Raw genomic sequence first — 16565 nt, 5'->3', positions numbered from 1 at the left:
GCTTGCCATGTTACGTGATAGCTTACTATGATACGTCGCATACAAAAGTAGTGGTTCATCAAATACTTTCCTAATATCAAGATTTTTACAGAGTGTATCACGAACTGGTGGTTAAGCTGCTGACCAGAAACTGAGTGTTGTCTTAGAAATACAGGGATCAAACGTTTTGTACAAAACAAGATATGGTTTTTGTAACTGATGTTGAGAAAATAGAGACCTGAAGTCAGAAAACAGATACAGTGGGAGCAGTAGGACAAAAATCCTACTTCAGGTAAAGGGCGATATATTTGTAGACACCACTGTATGCTACAGTGCCTTCCAAAGCTAGACATTGGGCATGGTGTTTTGAAAGGTCCTCTACAGCCATGTTATGTCTGTGTTTCTGAAATCCAAGGAGTTGGTCATCTTAGAGCACTGATTCTGTGAGTCCTATTTAAAAAGCAAGCGAATAGGGACAATTCATTTTTTTCTTTTCAATTCCTCCTCTTCAGCTGCTTTTCATTTTAATTCTAATAAAAATGCCTTTATTATGACACAGAATATCTTGTTATTTCCCAAAATACTTTTACAGTGTCAGTGGTGCACCTAGTAATGATTATGGTTTCATCTCAAGTCCTGTTAAATTTACTTTATTATTACCTTGCATTTAAATTGAGAAAAGAATGCAGATGCCTACTACCTGGCAAAATTCATATGAAGGGAATTAAGCACCAGGGTTTTCTCAAAGTTGTTTGTTTTCTCCTCCCCCTCAAAATTGGTTTGGTCTCTCTTTTGCATAACTGTAAAGAGCAAGGCATTTTTTGCAAAGCATCAAGGAATTGGCGAAGCTCTTTAACTTTTTCTCTCTTTAGCAGATATTCTTAAATATCAGTTTTACTGAAGGAGACTTCTGGTGATCTCAGCATCTATAACTTAAAGACAAAATCAGAAAGACTTCTCATTTTAAGGAGAGACTGATTTGAAGTTGCTTACCTGGCTGGAGGCGACATAGACCAAATGTCTGGAAGAGATGCTGGCTAGGAAGTCATGTTTGCCTGTGCTTGTTCATTCCTTTTTACTGTCTCGGTTGTGCTGGTGCAACTGCTAAGAGTGGGTGGTCTGCTCTCTGAAATGATCACTGTTGTAACTTCAGTTAAAAGTGCTCTCTTCTGACCCACTTATTGGAGGTTTCTTTAATTTCACACCACTTCCACGCCACAGTGTTCAGGGGATGATATGTTCGCTTGTCAGTTGTTTGCTGAGTGATGCTTTGTGTTTCCCTTGCAAAAGGCTTTGAGAGGTGGTGTAGAAAAGCTCTACACTTGTTACAGCTCCATTGAGAAGGAAGCTTGGATTGGAGTTGTGCTGGTATTGTGAAGTGTGAGACCCCCTCCTCTCTGCTGTTAAACTTGATAGAAAATGAAATAAGCCAAGTGATAGATGGCAGCCAGAAAAGTTCAGAAATTGTCGGTTGTATCATGATAAAGATTCTGACTGCAAGTCATTAGGCATTTACTTATCTGGATTCACACAAGGACATACATTGACTGTGTACTTAAATTACAGAAAATACATAAAATGTTTAGGAACTGGGCTTAGATCACTGCTGATTTTTTTTCCCAATAGGGAATATAAAACAAAGGCATTAAACTCTTGGAGTCAGAAATCAGAGCAGCAAAGTGTGTTGATAGCTCTTAATGCATAACCTATCTATCTATCCTACTGTATGTAATATGATCATAGTGTCTGTAGTCTGGAGGTGATGACAATGGTAACATGCCAACTGAAGTTACTCCTTCAACCAGAGAGATATCCCTGATGAACTTCAGATTGAATAAAACATTTCCTATGGAGTTCAATTTCTTTTTTTTTTTTTTTGACAGCTCTATGAAATGAACTTCCATATTCATATTCTTAATGCAAGAAAAATGATACAAGTAAAATTCTGTGCTTCATACAGGTCCTTTTCTCTTAGAGCACTTCTAAAGAACTTTTTTTCTTTAGAATAGTCTTAAAAATACCATCTCATAAAATAAAATAACTGTCTGGAATTCCTTGAAGCTCATGGTTTGGCTTCTGAAGTTTTTAAACAAATAGACTGTCAGAAATCAGTGTGGATTCATTTACAGGATTAATGTTTCATTCACAATAGGTTCTTTGCAAAATCAATACCCTGAAATATCAGAAGATTAAAGATGTATCAGATACCAAAAACACTAAACATTGTTTTAATTACTCAAATAAAAGAAAGCTGGGTAATTTTTGCTTGCCTAAGAAGAATGTTCTACTTAAGCCAAAACAAATTCTTTACCAGTTCTTTTAGAAAGTCTGGAAGTATTTAAGTTTCTCTCCTCTGGTTATGAGACAATGCCTGTTAGTGCGCCAGTGTTGCAGTGGATAATGCTCTTCATTTGTAACAACCTGTCAGTCAGCCCTGGTCACTGAGCTAATTAAGTGTGTTTGTTAATTGTTTCACTAATAGGGTTTATTAAGTTTGAGGTTTCCTACCCTGTTTGTGGTGCCTATAGGGGAAAGAAAAAAGAAGGAACAATCCAAGGTCTGTGCCTGTTGAATAGTTTACAGAAAGTTAAACAGTGTATCCATTCACTTCTGCTATTGTGGTATGTGAAATGCAGCCTTTTGAGCTGAATCCCAGAGTCATTAACTATTAACTCAGGCAAAGCACCTATCGATTTCAGTCATAGTTAATCATGTGACACTCCTTTATTTATGCCTGTATTGTGGTTTTAACTAATAGCTCGTGACAGGGATTTGTAGATGGGTCACGCAGGAGTGGGGGTCCCAGGAAACCTTCTGGTCCCTCAGCCAGAGTCCTTTGTGGTTGCCCTGAGACTAATTGCCAGGCTGGGCTCTCTGCTGCACTTCAACGGGGAGCTGAATACATTCCTCCTACTGCCTTAGCAGAGGGATTTTGAGGATATAATCCTTCCTTTTCTCTGGCATTGGAAAATCTTAAATCCTGGTGGCAGTGCCCAACTCGAGGGCTGTTAGCACTGTGGAGATGGGACAGAGGCCGTACAGAAGGAACGAAGAGGTGATGTGGCTTGGGATGGCCTTTGTGCACCAGCACAGGGTCAGCCAAAATTTCAGTCTACCAGTGGGAATATTCAGTACTTCCTCCAGTTATATAAAATATTGGCATAGAAGCCCAGGCACGCATGGGGAAAATATGTGGACTCAAAACAATGCTTTCAGTGTCTGTGAGTGCTTTACCCAGGAAGAACTTAGTTTTATAGCAGTACCATGTGTGCCTCACAGTGCTGCTACTGCTGAGCCACTTTCAGCACAGTTCAGCTCTTTTATACCAATCCTTCATCGCTTCTTTGCCTTCTGGACCAATCAGAATCATCTCAAAATTGAGATGATTTCTTGTGACAGATGTATCATTCATGAAAATCTGTTCTCCCTCTGTGAGGAGTTTTCCAGAAGCCCTCAGGAATACCAGCCACATTAGTTTAAAATGTGTGTGGATGATGGATAGAAAATTGTAAACCTAAGCTTAGAAAATGGCATCATCTTCATGCATAGTGCAAGCTGTGTGCAAGTGTTTAGCTTCACTGCTTATTTTAAGCTCGTGCTTATGTGTTGGAGTTGTGTTGAATAGTGAGACAAACTAAAAATAGCTATGGATTCCCCCAAGTGACTTTTCCAGTCACTTGTGACTCAGAGACTGGAACAGACTGTCTGAAGAACTAATGAGTTCTTCTTGGAGGTAGGAAGTGGATAAGACTTGTGAAGAGGAAAGAAATTACCTAAAAGTTTTTGAGACCTGTAGAAACAGAGCTTCAATTCATTGATGCTTAGGGGCTGAGAATAGGAGGAGCATCTTAAGAAATTGTAGCTGGCTAGTAAAAGCTTGTGCAGTGCCACGAGTGTTGGAAATATCTGAAGCATTATTAGATGTACCAGAGAAATCAGGGTTTATTAGCCATAGAAGAACTCTGTTTCTGCTTGGCTTAGGACTTTGCAGAGCAGTCATTTTTTCTGATGCATAGCTCCAAAATTACACAGATCTTACACCATGAGGAGCCCCTTGTGGCAGTTGCTTTGCCTCGCTGGCCAGTTTCTACAATGATCTGGACACTAACCAAATTATCATTGATTCTTCAAGCTTTAATTCACCATAGAGGCAGTGGGAGCAGCAGCTTTAATCATTGCCAGTTTTTACTGACAGGACTACAAACCGCAGTTGCCAGATGACTCAGAATTTGGCATCCTTATTTTTGCTCATGGTTTTTATATGGAAATTTGAAAAAGTTATGACCACAGAGATCATGATTTTCAGTAGAGTGCAAATGCTGTAGCACCACACCTAAACTCGAAGTGGGCTTTAGGCCATCTTCCTCCTCCTTTCTTTTTTACTTTTCTATTTTTTTAATGCTTTGTTTTATTTTCCTTTTAATTTCCTACTATTAAATGACACCTATTCTAGGAAGAAAAAAAAAAGGCTAGTTAATGATGGCATGTTGGCTCCCAGTTAGTAGAGTCTTGCCTCTACACATGCACGCTGCTGCAATGTGTCCTTGAGGCCTGTGACCTTGTGAGGAGCACTGGGTGTTAGTTATGTGCCTTGCTGCCCAAATGCTCAGTTTCTGAGATCATAGGGGGAGGTGCAGCATCAGCCTTGATTCCTCCCACTTCTTTTCAGAGCGAGAAGAGTTGTAAAACTGAGGTACAAGGCGGGGAAGGAGAGTTGAATGGAAAATGAATGGTTTAGCTGACTCTCACAAGCTACCACAGTATATGACTTTAGTCAGTGGCTTCCCCTTTGGAGAAGCAGTACCAGTTCTAGAAAAGTAGTTGAGCGGCTGTAATTATAAGACAAAATAGTCCTCCTTAGAGCATGCTCACTTGAGATGCAGGTGGAGAAACCAATGTTGTGTAAAGACGTAACATGAATTCTGTAAGTTTTTTGAGTAGCCAGCTGGAGGAGACGTTATGAGTACTCCTGAGCTGAAAGATTTGGGGATTCTTGGAATTGCAGCAAGATGTAGCATAGTTCACTGTACTTCATCTAGCTAGAGTTAGTTGAAAAATCTAGTTCCTGTAAACAGCTCAGGTGCTGCAGCATACTGAAGGTGAGCAGAATTCCCTGGTCTTGCACCTTGCCTGCTTTTGTGCTAGATTGAGAGTTGCTTCTGAAAACAGAGCAGAGTGTAACTGAATGATCAGGAATGGTCAGTCATGTGCTAATCCTGCCAGTGCCCACACCAGTGGAGAGCAAGACAGATGTGTCTTGCACTAAAAGATGTGTTCAGCCAGCGTAGGCCTGGGCTTGCATCTAAAAGGTGTCCTTGTTTAGATTCTTTACCGTTTTAACATAGCCAACTACAGTCCAGGGCAGGACTGTTTCTAACCCATTGGAATATGGGAAAATTGGACACAAGACCCTGTGCAGATGGTAGTGTGAAAACAGACTCCTCAAGTTACACAATAAGGGAGTGGTGACTTCTAACCTGTTTGGGTGCTCTGTTCTTTATACTGTCCATGTCTCATCCTAAAATGTGGCTCAAAGCACAAGTGGTGCTACCACATATAGGGGTGATGTTCAGAGGCATACGGTAACTTTGCTGAACTGCCCCGGTGCTAAAAGGTCCATTTCATGTCTGAGGCTGGTATTCACTGGGGCAGAGGATGCTCCTGGCTGCTTCAGACATGGCGTATTTGACAAATACATGCAGCAAGGGCTAAACTGCTGCAAGTTGCATGTTTGCTCATATGGTGGTGCTTTTGATTTGTTGCTGAGATATTTCAGGGTGCGCCTGGGGAGTATTTTTGAAAAAGGGGCAGAGAAGGTGGCTGGAATGATGCCTTGCCATCCCTCCCCATGGAAAGAGGGGACCTGCTAATGAGTCAGAGCCCTGGATAGAGAGAACAGTAGTCACACTGTGAGGCCACACAGAGTAACTTTGTACTTTAGAAACATCACTGACCCATGGATGTCAGCACAACCAGAAAAAATTGGTGAAGGTCAGAGGATGCTGTCAGTGCCTGTGTATTCAGCACACATCCCCCTGTGGGGTGACTGGGTTATCAGCATAAATGAAAGCAACAACAAGGCCACAGCCTGTGCTGTAGGACGAGCCAGCTATCTTGAGTTGAAAGAATGATAAGCAGGGGTGAGCGTTTGGTTCAGAGGTTTTCTATGTGGTCAGGAAGAAAAGTTAGATCAGGGAAGGTCTATTCACTCCGTAGTGAGGATTCACACTTCAGCACATTCAAATTATTTACTTCAGTGCCTATTTATATCAGTATTTGCTTTGAAAGTGCACCTGTTGTGCATTTCTCTTGTGCTCTGCACACTTCCATTATATACCTAGTTCACAGGTTAAGATATACTTTATGAATGTCTGCATCACATAGAGAAATATATTTAAACATTGTTAACCACACAAAATGGAAAAAAAAGTTGTAAAAGTCAAAAATGCAAAATTATATGCTTCCAAGTGTTAATATTCTTGTTAACAAAAAGCACGATCAGAATATTCTTAATCGTCAAAAAAATATAGGCAGTATCTGCCTCAGACATGGTTGTAAAATCAATTTAAATATTTGCGTGGAATACTTGGAATAACACAGATATCACTAACTTTGGTTTGAGTCATCTTACATGTTCCTTACTCCTTCAGTATCCGGACAGCAGAATCTTTCATAATAATTTGGCAGTTTTCAGTAACCAGTCATAAACATTAAACATAAGTTGGCAGAAAGTTGTCTTACTAATAGATAGGAAATAACATTATAGAAATCACTCATACTTCTTGTTTATTTCTTTAAGAGAGTGATTTATTTAAGATAATTTATTTGGCTTTTGAAAAAGCAGACAGATATTTTTATGGGGGAGAATGACATACTGTTTATTCTCTTCTGTTTCTTTTGCCTTCTTTTCAAGTTGAAGCAAAGGAAGATGATAATGTAACCTAACCTGCTCATTCCTGTGCAGAGAGCCATTGCAATGCTTGGGCACTATTTAAGTTCAAGTAAGAGCTCCAGTGAATTTTCGGTATCTCAGTTACACTGGGAAGAGGTTGACCCAGGATGACTGAAAAAGAATATACTAGAGGTGAGCACCATACAACAGCACTAACCTGAGTATTCTTTACCTAACTATTCCAGTGTGGCAAAGCACTTCCTGGCCTTTCCAAGCAAGAAGACTGCTGTGGAACCGTGGGTACTTCCTGGGGTTTTAACAAATGCCAGAAATGTCCTAAGAAGCCGTGTAAGTGTTATTTTGTTGTTATTCTCTGAATCAGTTTATAACTTTATTTTTTTCAAATTGTATTTTGCTTTTTTGAAAAAGAAACATAGGAGAAAGAACACACCATGGTTTGATTAGGGACAGGTTGCAGAAATTTGAATTCTCCTGCATGCCAGCAGAGTTACAGTATGCAGGCACTCAGTAAAGCCAGCAGAGTTAATGTGGTTGGTTTTTTTTCTGTTCTGTTTTGTTTTTTCTTGCTTCCTCCACCTCTAAGGCAGTGACGCACTGTTGCATTTTCTCAGGAAGGATAATGACACTGAATCATGTTGCTTCTTCCAGCTGGATTTATTTTAATTTTTTTTCTTTTTATGTCTGTACAGAAATGTTAAATTATAGAGGCGCCAGTTACTGCTTGGAGAGAATGTAGTGACCTCTTGAGACTGCAGATGAACTTTCAAATTTGGAGCCAAAGTTTTCCAGGCTCTAAATTGTCTGTTTTATTTATTTATTTATTTATTTATTTCTGCTCTGTTTTTGAAATATCTTCCTTGACAATTAGGCTACTCAGAGACTTTCCTCACCAATTTATTTTGAGTTGACATAATGTTATAATGAGAGAGAAATTTCAGATAAGTGAAGGTAGTCTCTTAAACTTCTGTGAATGACATAATTATTGCACGGAAATAGTAATACTTCTCTGTCATTTAATATTTTCATCACTAAATGAAAGAATAAAGAAATAAACAATGGGATCTCCGCTTTGCAGATGGAGTAGGCGCCTATTTAACGAGCCAAGAGTAGTGCAAGGAGTTGCAGTCAGTCTTATCGAGGTCTCCTAGGCCATTGTTATTCCAACAGATAGCAATCCTTCAAGCCTGTTCAGTGTTTGGCTTTTGGAAACATAATTGTTCACAGGTCTAATATAGTACATCAAATATAATTCCAGCAGAAAATCTACTTTGGCTTCTACTTCTTTATCTTTCCACAGGAGAGTTTGCACCAGTTTATATACTGACAGTCTGATCTGCTCATTTACGAAGCATTAAAATTTTGTGTTTGGGAGTATGTTTATCTTCTGCTTTGCTTCCAAAAGAGAGTGTACTTAGCATCTTTGAGGGCTGTAGTTAATAGAAGACTTGAGTAACTAAGTTTTAATTTCTGTAGCGCATAAATATAGTTTACAAGGGACATTCCTTCTGTATTAATGTACCTCCATGAATTGGGAAATGTGTTCTGAATTTGTAGCTTTCTCCAAATAAGTAGCAATTTAACTACACTTGAAAGTTTTGTTCATCAGCACTATGTGGGTGTGCAGAATATGTTGCTTAGTAGATGCAGGTGTGCCGGGGATAATCATGAAAGCTTCAAATGTGCTTCTACCAAAAACTAGTTGGAACAACTAGGAAGACATTCTTTACTCTGAGGGTGGCGAGGCACTGGCACAGGTTGCCCAGAGAAGCTGTGGATGCCCCATCCCTGGAGGTGTTCAAGGCCAGGCTGGATGGGGCTTTGAGCAACCTGGTCTGGTGGGAGGTGTCCCTGCCCGTGGCAGAGGAGTTGGAATTAGATGGTCTTTAAGGTCCCTTCCAACCCAAGCCATTCTATGATTCTATGAAGTAATACAAATTTTTGGTGCCTGGTTCCAAGGGAAGCCCATGTGAGGGTTCTTTGTAGTCAGGTAAAACACCAGCCTCCCCCGCCTGGAATCCACTACAGGCCATGTGTTGATCAGGCAGCAACTTAAAGCCAACATGCTCTGTATGCTCTGTTAAGGGCAGACCAGTTGGGAAATACTGGGGCAAACCATGTCTTAAATCCTGGTCCCCAGATGCTTGGTAGGGGGGTACACAGAAATGCCTTAAACACACTTGGGATGCACAGCCCTAAAACCTCTCCTGGAGGGAAGTCCACCACCCTTTTTCAGTGCACTGAGTAGAGTCATTTTTTGTAAATGCTAATGAGAGGAGCACTGTCCTTTTAATATAACAGCTTAATGACTAGCACATTTGCTCAAGATGAGGCAATTCATAGTTCCTTTATCTACCAGGAGAGTTTTTCAAATCCGCATTTTATAACTATGAGGAGATGCCCTAACCCATAAAATGAAGAAACAATTCTTGGAATAGGAATGGGAACCCAGTCTCTTTCCCAGTGTCGTTAATTGCTAATGGTTTGAGTCATGCTCACTTCTGCTTTCTGCCTCAATTAATTTGGAATTGTCTTTTCAATTTAACTGTACAGTTTCAAGAGGAGACAGAGAATGTTGCCCTGCTCTTGTGGTTAAGGTATTCCTGGAAAGTAAGGGTTTGAGATGAAGCAGGATGTATTTCTCGTCTTCGTAGGTGGGAGCTCTCACTGTACATTAACTTTCTCCCCTTCTTAGGGAGGAGGAGGTGTGTGTACTGTCTGTTTTCTCTGGATTAAAATACAGTGTTATCTGCCACAACATTATATCAAGAATGGGATTTGGTAGGGGCTTGCTTTAAGAACATTCACTGACTGAATCTGTCAGGAAGTTTTGATGGAGATATATGCAATTTCTCCATCTGCATTTAATTTAGGAATGAGTTAAGCATGAGGCTATTCAGTCATGCCATGACTTAGGGCAATTCTGCATGGGTGCAAATGGTGAATTTTCACGTTTCTAGGGACTTAAGATGATCAAATTTGGAGTGTTGCAGTAGCCTGTGATTTTACAGCATCTTAGAGTTTTATAGATGTCCAGCTTGAACTTAAATCTGGATCCGAGCCTAAATGTCCTTTGGGCAAATGTGCCTTAAGCTTTGCGTCAGTATGAAAGTGTTATGCTTCTGTACAGCAAACAATTTCCAAACACAAATGCAAGCTTATGATGAGATGTAAAGAAAGTATAGAGTCCCTGCTTAAGGATTTATATTTCACCAAGTATTCTTACTTTTTCTTCCCTCCCTCCCTCCCCCCCCCCCCCCCCTTTTTTTTTTTTGGTATTAATGGGAATGTTTTAGTGGTGCAAAGAGTATGCACAGATATAAAAGAAATTGAATGGACAAACATGGGAGTCAAGTAAATTAATAGTGAGGTACTGGTTAAGTGGGGTCCGTGGTTCCTTCTCACCAGGCAGAGCTCCTGCCATGGTAGTCCTATGTCATTTTTACATATTCTGAGACTTCACTAAATCAGTATTGTCCTTTTTATTGTAGACTTAGGAGGCTTCCTTTTGCTTTTATGGTTCCTAAACTTCATTTAAGTTTGACCTGTTATTACAGTAATACTTAAACAGTTTGCATTTAACCTGGGAACTGTAGTTTAGCAAAATACTTAAGCACGTACTTCAGTCTCATTAGCAGGCACTTAACCAGTGTGGTTTCTTTACTTCTGTCTTCAGCCTAATGCTTAAGGATGTACTTAACTTTGTGCCTGTCTTGTTCCCGTGGACTTATGTAGGGCTTTGTCACTTTCTAAAGATGTACTTCAGTATTTTGGGTAATAGCCACTGCTCAGTCAGGGCTTCTGTCTTGTTGCAAGGTTGAGTGCCTTGGCCTGAGACAGCTTCTGTGTCTCTAAGTGTACGGGTTAGTCAGTGTTACTGAAAAATAAAGGAAGAATTTTTGGAACAGGTCTCCATTTCTGCGGGCTTCTACAGAAGACGACCTTTAAGACAAACTGTATCTCAATGGTGTATGGGGAATGTTACGATAGTTCAGGCTTCTTGCTAGCAATTAATAAACAGGTTGAGTAAAGGGTAAGTAATGTAGGACTCCGTCCAGCTCTCACATTGATGACTAGCCATCACTGCACAACCTCCTTACTCTTGTGTGACCTACCGATGTTGCTGCTCTTTATACAAGGAAGAAAACAGCTGCTAGTAAGCCACTATTTCCTGTTCAGTGTGGGAGCAAGCGAATGAGTAGGGAGGGAGAGGCTGAAGTCTCTGACCTCACTCCACCATTACGCTTTCTAGAGCAGCTGAGTCACCATGGAAGGGAAAATGCGTTGTGGCACTGGAAAAGGCCTGGCACAGCTTACGGGCTGGCCTCTATGTACAACTGGAAGAGCTCTGCCCTTCCTCTCTTTTCCCTCTGCTAGACCGTGCTACAGATTACCAATCCTTCCCACAAAAATTATGGAGAAACTGTCTCGGGTTTAGTGTGAATTGAATAAGGTCTGCAATGGGAAATGCAGACAAGTTAGGACATAGTGCAGTTATGAATCTGACCCTGCCAACATTAACATTTCTAAATGTTAAATGTTTTGACTTTTTAGGTTCAATAATAGGTCTAGTGCATTGCACTTCTGAAGATCTCATGTTAAGTTAAAACTGATTTTACTATGAACATTGTGAAAAGATTGGAGCTGCCTTGAAAATAAATGCATAGCTGCCACATATGTGGTGACAGAGAACATTTTCAAATTTTGTGTTTAAAAGTTTGTAGCCTGTGGAAAGATGGAAAATGTATTTGTTAAAACTGTAAGAATATTGTTACTGTATTTGTACCCAATTTTATTTTAGTGTTTAACCATTTTATCACATCACTTCAAGCAATCTTAAAAGAGAGTCTTTATGTTCTAATTAAGCAATTACTTGAAATAATTCACAGCAGCTTAAAATAAAACTACCTCACTCCAAAAGCTGCTACTCAGCTCATCACTTAAACTTTTCCAATGTATAGGAAAAGCTTTAAAAAAAAGTTGGGGAAAAAAAAACAACACCTTTTTTGTTGTTGTTTATCCTTATAGTGAACTGGTTACCAATTTGGAACTAAGCTACAGGGATAAGCGTGCAGTTCCAGCATCAGTTGTGAAGTGAAGCCAACGTTATCTCACTCTGTTCTAATTTGACAGTTTATATACTGTAAAGTTGGAAAATAATGCTTTTTTTTTTTCTCTTTTTTTTGGACAGCTAAACATTTAAAACACTTTTAAAGGAAAACAAAATATCTGACCAAATGTTATATGAACAAATGTCTCTGGTGTAGCACTCAAATTATGAAAAACTCTCTTGACTCTTTGTTAAGGGCACTTTTATGATCACAGTGCTGAAAGTTTTGTTCTGTATATTTAATAAAGTATTGGGCTTTGCCAACAGGTTAGCTTTTAGTGCATAATGTACAAAGAAGTTACTGGTCTCATTTAAGATGTTAGAACAATTTAAGAATCAATAAACAGCTTTCTGTAGTCTCAAAGGCAACCTTAAGTGGAGGAAAGAAACAATAAACGGAAATAAAAATCTAGTTAACTGAACACTTTCTATTTTCGCAAAATTGAGCTCAGTCTGTATTTTGCAGTGCTGTAATGCCCTTGGCAGATTACACTGATCAGCCAATAAGTGACACAGTCCTCCAAAATTTGGAAACTTTGTTAGCTAAATCACAGATGTAACTTCTACTTTTTCCTTGCTTTGGAGGTTTAGTTGCTTCTGTTTCCTATGTGTTTCAAACAGTTTTAATTCATTGTGGTGGGAAAAATGATACACAACAATTTTGCTTAATATTGCATATATTTTTTGCTTTCTAAATCTGCTTTCAGTTTTAAAACCATTATAAATCTTCAACTTTATTTTTTCCCCAACATGGTATTTTTAGCTGGTTTGTGAAAGTAATTATTTGAGTATTTGAGAACAATTAGGATGAGTTCAAGTATGTCTTCTTTTGAATCAAAAATTCAATTTTGAATGGATAACTGAAGATCTCAGTGGTATACATGCAGGAAGAGATGGAAGTAAGGTTACTCGTATTTAAATTTCTTGACCTTTTATGCTTAAACATACATCACAAAAACTTACGCTTTTTTAACAGTTACATAATAATTTGTCAAGTTCTCTAAATAACCAAATAAATCAGCAGTATTTAATGTGTAGTTTTTTCTTCAGCATACCATGGATACAGCCCTATGATGGAATGCCCCCAAGGCTACAAGAGGATCAATGCTACATTTTGTCAAGGTACGATAGTGTGCACAATTGATTGTGTTTATTGTGAGTTCCAGTTTTGTGTGATTGATTCTGTGATATTTATGACTTAGCTGAATGAATCTGGTCCACTTATCTGGGGAAATAAATGTTGAGGCTATAAATATATATATGTTTTATTTAACTCTTTCAAAATATTGGCAACTCTATAGGGTGTTTTTTGTTCCGGAGCAAAAAAACTTTTAGAACTTTTATGCATATTCTCATGATCTTTGTTGTATAAAGATGACTTCATACAGATTTGCTTACTTTATTTTTCAGTAGAAATGCATTGTTCTGTCAGTTCTTCTGCTAAACAGTGAGCCTGGAGACTTTATTGGTTAAGTCAGATGAAACTCGCAAAAGAGAATAATTTTGATAATCGTTATAGCATAGAGTATACAGAAGATGAATATTATGGACTTCAGAGATGAGGCACTACAGTGCTGACTACAGCCAGATAATGTCACTGGCAAGTGGATGTGAAAGTCTGTGTATAGCTGGCTCCTGTATAAAGAGGTGAACCACAAACTTGAAGAATGTACATAGTGCAGGTGAGGATCTATGGAGTTAGGGTGCATAGGCAGTGTTACTTCTAAGATCATGCCCTGTATCTCCTGGCTGTAAGCACAAAAGTTATCAAAGCTTCAACGGCTGTGGGAGCTGTGTGATCATGCAACTAAGCTGAAAAGCCCCAGGGTATTTAGATTCTCCCAGCCAATGGCATCTCTGCCTGAGGAAGCTGAACAGATGATTGTGGATGAATACTCCTTCTTTCTGCATTTCTTGGAGTGTTGAATGGAAGTGCAAGATCAGGATGTAGAAAAAAAGTTAAACCACTTGTCCAAATTGCTTGGCACAGCTCAAGTAAATAAGAGAAAGGAGCTCTGAGAATATGTGAGCAGTCCTGCAGCACTCTACACGTAGTTGTGGAGGGAGAGAGAAAGAGTAATTGGCGTTAAAGGATATATGTAGGCACTTTGGAGATAAAGATAATTGTATTTAATTGAAAACTGTTAGCATGTAGATGAAAAAATGTATGTCAGCCTGCCACAAAAATTATTTTACCAACCAAAAATATATGGTTTGTAGATCACTAAACACAAATAAATGTTTTGCTGCTTCCATTGCTAAGGGAGATGTGAGCTGCTGTCTGAAAGTTTCTCTGTCAGGCTTGTTAGCTTACCTAATGCTCAGCTCCCTACGTAGTGGTTTACCAGCTTGCAGGGTAGGGGCATCTTGGAGGATTGTGAGAGAAAATTGGATTAGATTAAAATACTAAAAAACTAAATGGAAGAGAACTGCAAATTGCATCTCAAGAGTTTGTTCTCTGATCTGCAGAGAGAGATTGTAGCATCATCCTAATAAACAAAAGGGTTGGGGAGGTTTTGATGGCAACTTACTGATTAGGACTGTGAAGTGAAAAAGTGGAGGTGAATATAAGGCATATATGGACCACCTTTTCACGTCAGATGAAACACACAGGTGATGCATATATTTCAGCCATTTCAAAAGAGATTGCCTCATTCTGCATATTAGCTACACAGTTTTTCAGAATATGCAAAAGAGAGGATTTCTAATTTAGAGCCCATGAAGTATCTGAAGATAACATCGTGCATCCCTCTGAACACAGTGTGGGAGAGACAGGAGCTTTTGATATCTCCAGTAGTTGAGCACAAACCTGACGGTATATACAATGCATTCCTAGACAGCAGCAACCCAGCAGGCATTGAAAGGAGAGTAGGACATTCGGTTTGTTTCCAGATTCTTGTACCTAGGTGTTGGCAAACCTTATTACATGGAAACTAAGATCCCAAGTCAGGGGCTACAGATGGCTAGAAAATGGTCTGATTCCTGTGAAGGTTGCCAGAAGTAGTTTGCCAGGAAGAAGAATATTGCCAGAAAGTTATTTCGCTGAGCAGCGGCAGGCTGACTGAGAGGGAGAGCATATGTTTCTGGGTAGGAGTTCAGTCCTGCCACGGTAGTGTGCAGAAACAGAACAGTACCTGGTAGGCTAGGAGTCATTTGTTGTATTGGGTTTGATAGTTTTTCCCCTGACACGTTTCTGTATTGCATAACTAATACTGCAAGAAACATTACGATTTAAAGAGTTTCTTTTATTACTGCTATCATCATCTTGGAAGAGAGAGAGCTGTAGACTCTAAATGTAACTAGCAGTTGATAATGGAAACTCATAATCTCGAGTTTAATCGAAGAGAGGGAGTCAAATTATCCCACCAGGAAAAAGACTGTTGATGAATTGAGGATGCAAACAATTTCCTATCTTTCTGGAGAGGGCAGAGGTGGTGACTGCTGAAGGTTTCTCCTATGAAGACAGGCTGAGGAAGCTGGGGTTGTTCAGCCTGGAGAAGAGAAGGCTCCAGGGAGACCTTACAGCAGCTTTCCAATGCTTAAAGGGGGCCTACAGGAAAGCTGGGGAGGGACTCTTTGTCAGGGAGTGCAGTGACAGGGCAAGGGGGAATGTCTTTAAAGTAACAGAGGGCAGATTTAGACCGGATATTAGGAAGAAATGCTTTACTCTGAGGGTGGTGAGGCCCTGTCCCAGGCTGCCCAGAGAAGCTGTGGATGCCCCATCCCTGGAGGTGCTCAAGGCCAGGCTGGATGGGGCTTTGGGCAGCCTGGGCTGGTGGGAGGTGTCCCTGCCCATGGCAGGGGGGTTGGAATTACATGGTCTTTATGGTGCCTTCCAACCCAAACCATTCTATGATTCTGTGATTCCCGTATTGCCTTTTTGAGGCTTGGGTGGCTTCTCAGTAATATACTCACCAACACACTCCAAAAATGAGGTGCAAATAAGGATGGAACTGAGAGAAGGAATACCCATAAAGCAAAGGATAAATTTAGTCCCATTGAAATATGTAATGGGATTATAGTTTTCTGTCAGAGAATCAGGATTTTGACCTGTGTTTGAGCAGTCATCACAAAAGCTAGCTTCACATGTGAAAGAGCTGCTTGCAGGGTGTATTTCAATTCTGTAATGGCCATTAGAATGTGCTTCTCAGTGGGTGAAGCAAAAGTGTCCTATTTGTGTTTAATCTGAAGCAGACTCACATTTTTAGAAAAGGAAAGGGTTGCTGAAGAAACAGCTATCCATATCAAAAATCTGAACAAAGCAGTAGCAATGACTATGAAAACTGTTTAAGCTACTCAGAGGTGGGTGTTTATGTTTTTGTAATAACTGCTACAATTAAATTGGAAAGTTGTGGTGCAGCATGTCCATATGCAAGTATACATTTTAATTAGATTATTCTTTGCTGAAAGGGTGTGTGTGCTGTGCCCGTGCTCAGAAAGGGTGAGCATTGCCAGACCAAATCATAATGGGGATAAATATCTGAATCCCTGCCTGCAGCTTACTGTGTGCTGTTTTCACCTAGATATCATCCAACTTTCACTGCCTTTGAAAACTCAGGCCTAAAA

The 16565-nt window shown here is 39.7% G+C and overlaps 1 protein-coding gene across 8 annotated transcripts in view; it reads left to right on the top strand.

Annotated features, from left to right (window-relative positions):
• The window catches only part of LTBP1 (latent transforming growth factor beta binding protein 1), a 201735-nt gene that overhangs the window by 94467 nt on the left and 90703 nt on the right, over positions 1-16565 (top strand). For all 8 annotated transcript variants that reach the window (XM_066993883.1, XM_066993884.1, XM_066993888.1 and 5 more), the window contains 2 exons: positions 7117-7219; positions 13050-13121. In XM_066993883.1, coding sequence (XP_066849984.1) covers positions 7117-7219; positions 13050-13121 — 175 coding nt within the window. The remainder of the gene's footprint in view (positions 1-7116; positions 7220-13049; positions 13122-16565) is intronic.

The sequence above is a fragment of the Anser cygnoides genome, chromosome 3 (genome assembly GCF_040182565.1).
Source record: "Anser cygnoides isolate HZ-2024a breed goose chromosome 3, Taihu_goose_T2T_genome, whole genome shotgun sequence".
Taxonomy (NCBI): Eukaryota; Metazoa; Chordata; class Aves; order Anseriformes; family Anatidae; genus Anser; species Anser cygnoides.
Note: the sequence above shows the minus strand (reverse complement) of the source record. Positions and strands in the feature narration are given on the sequence as shown.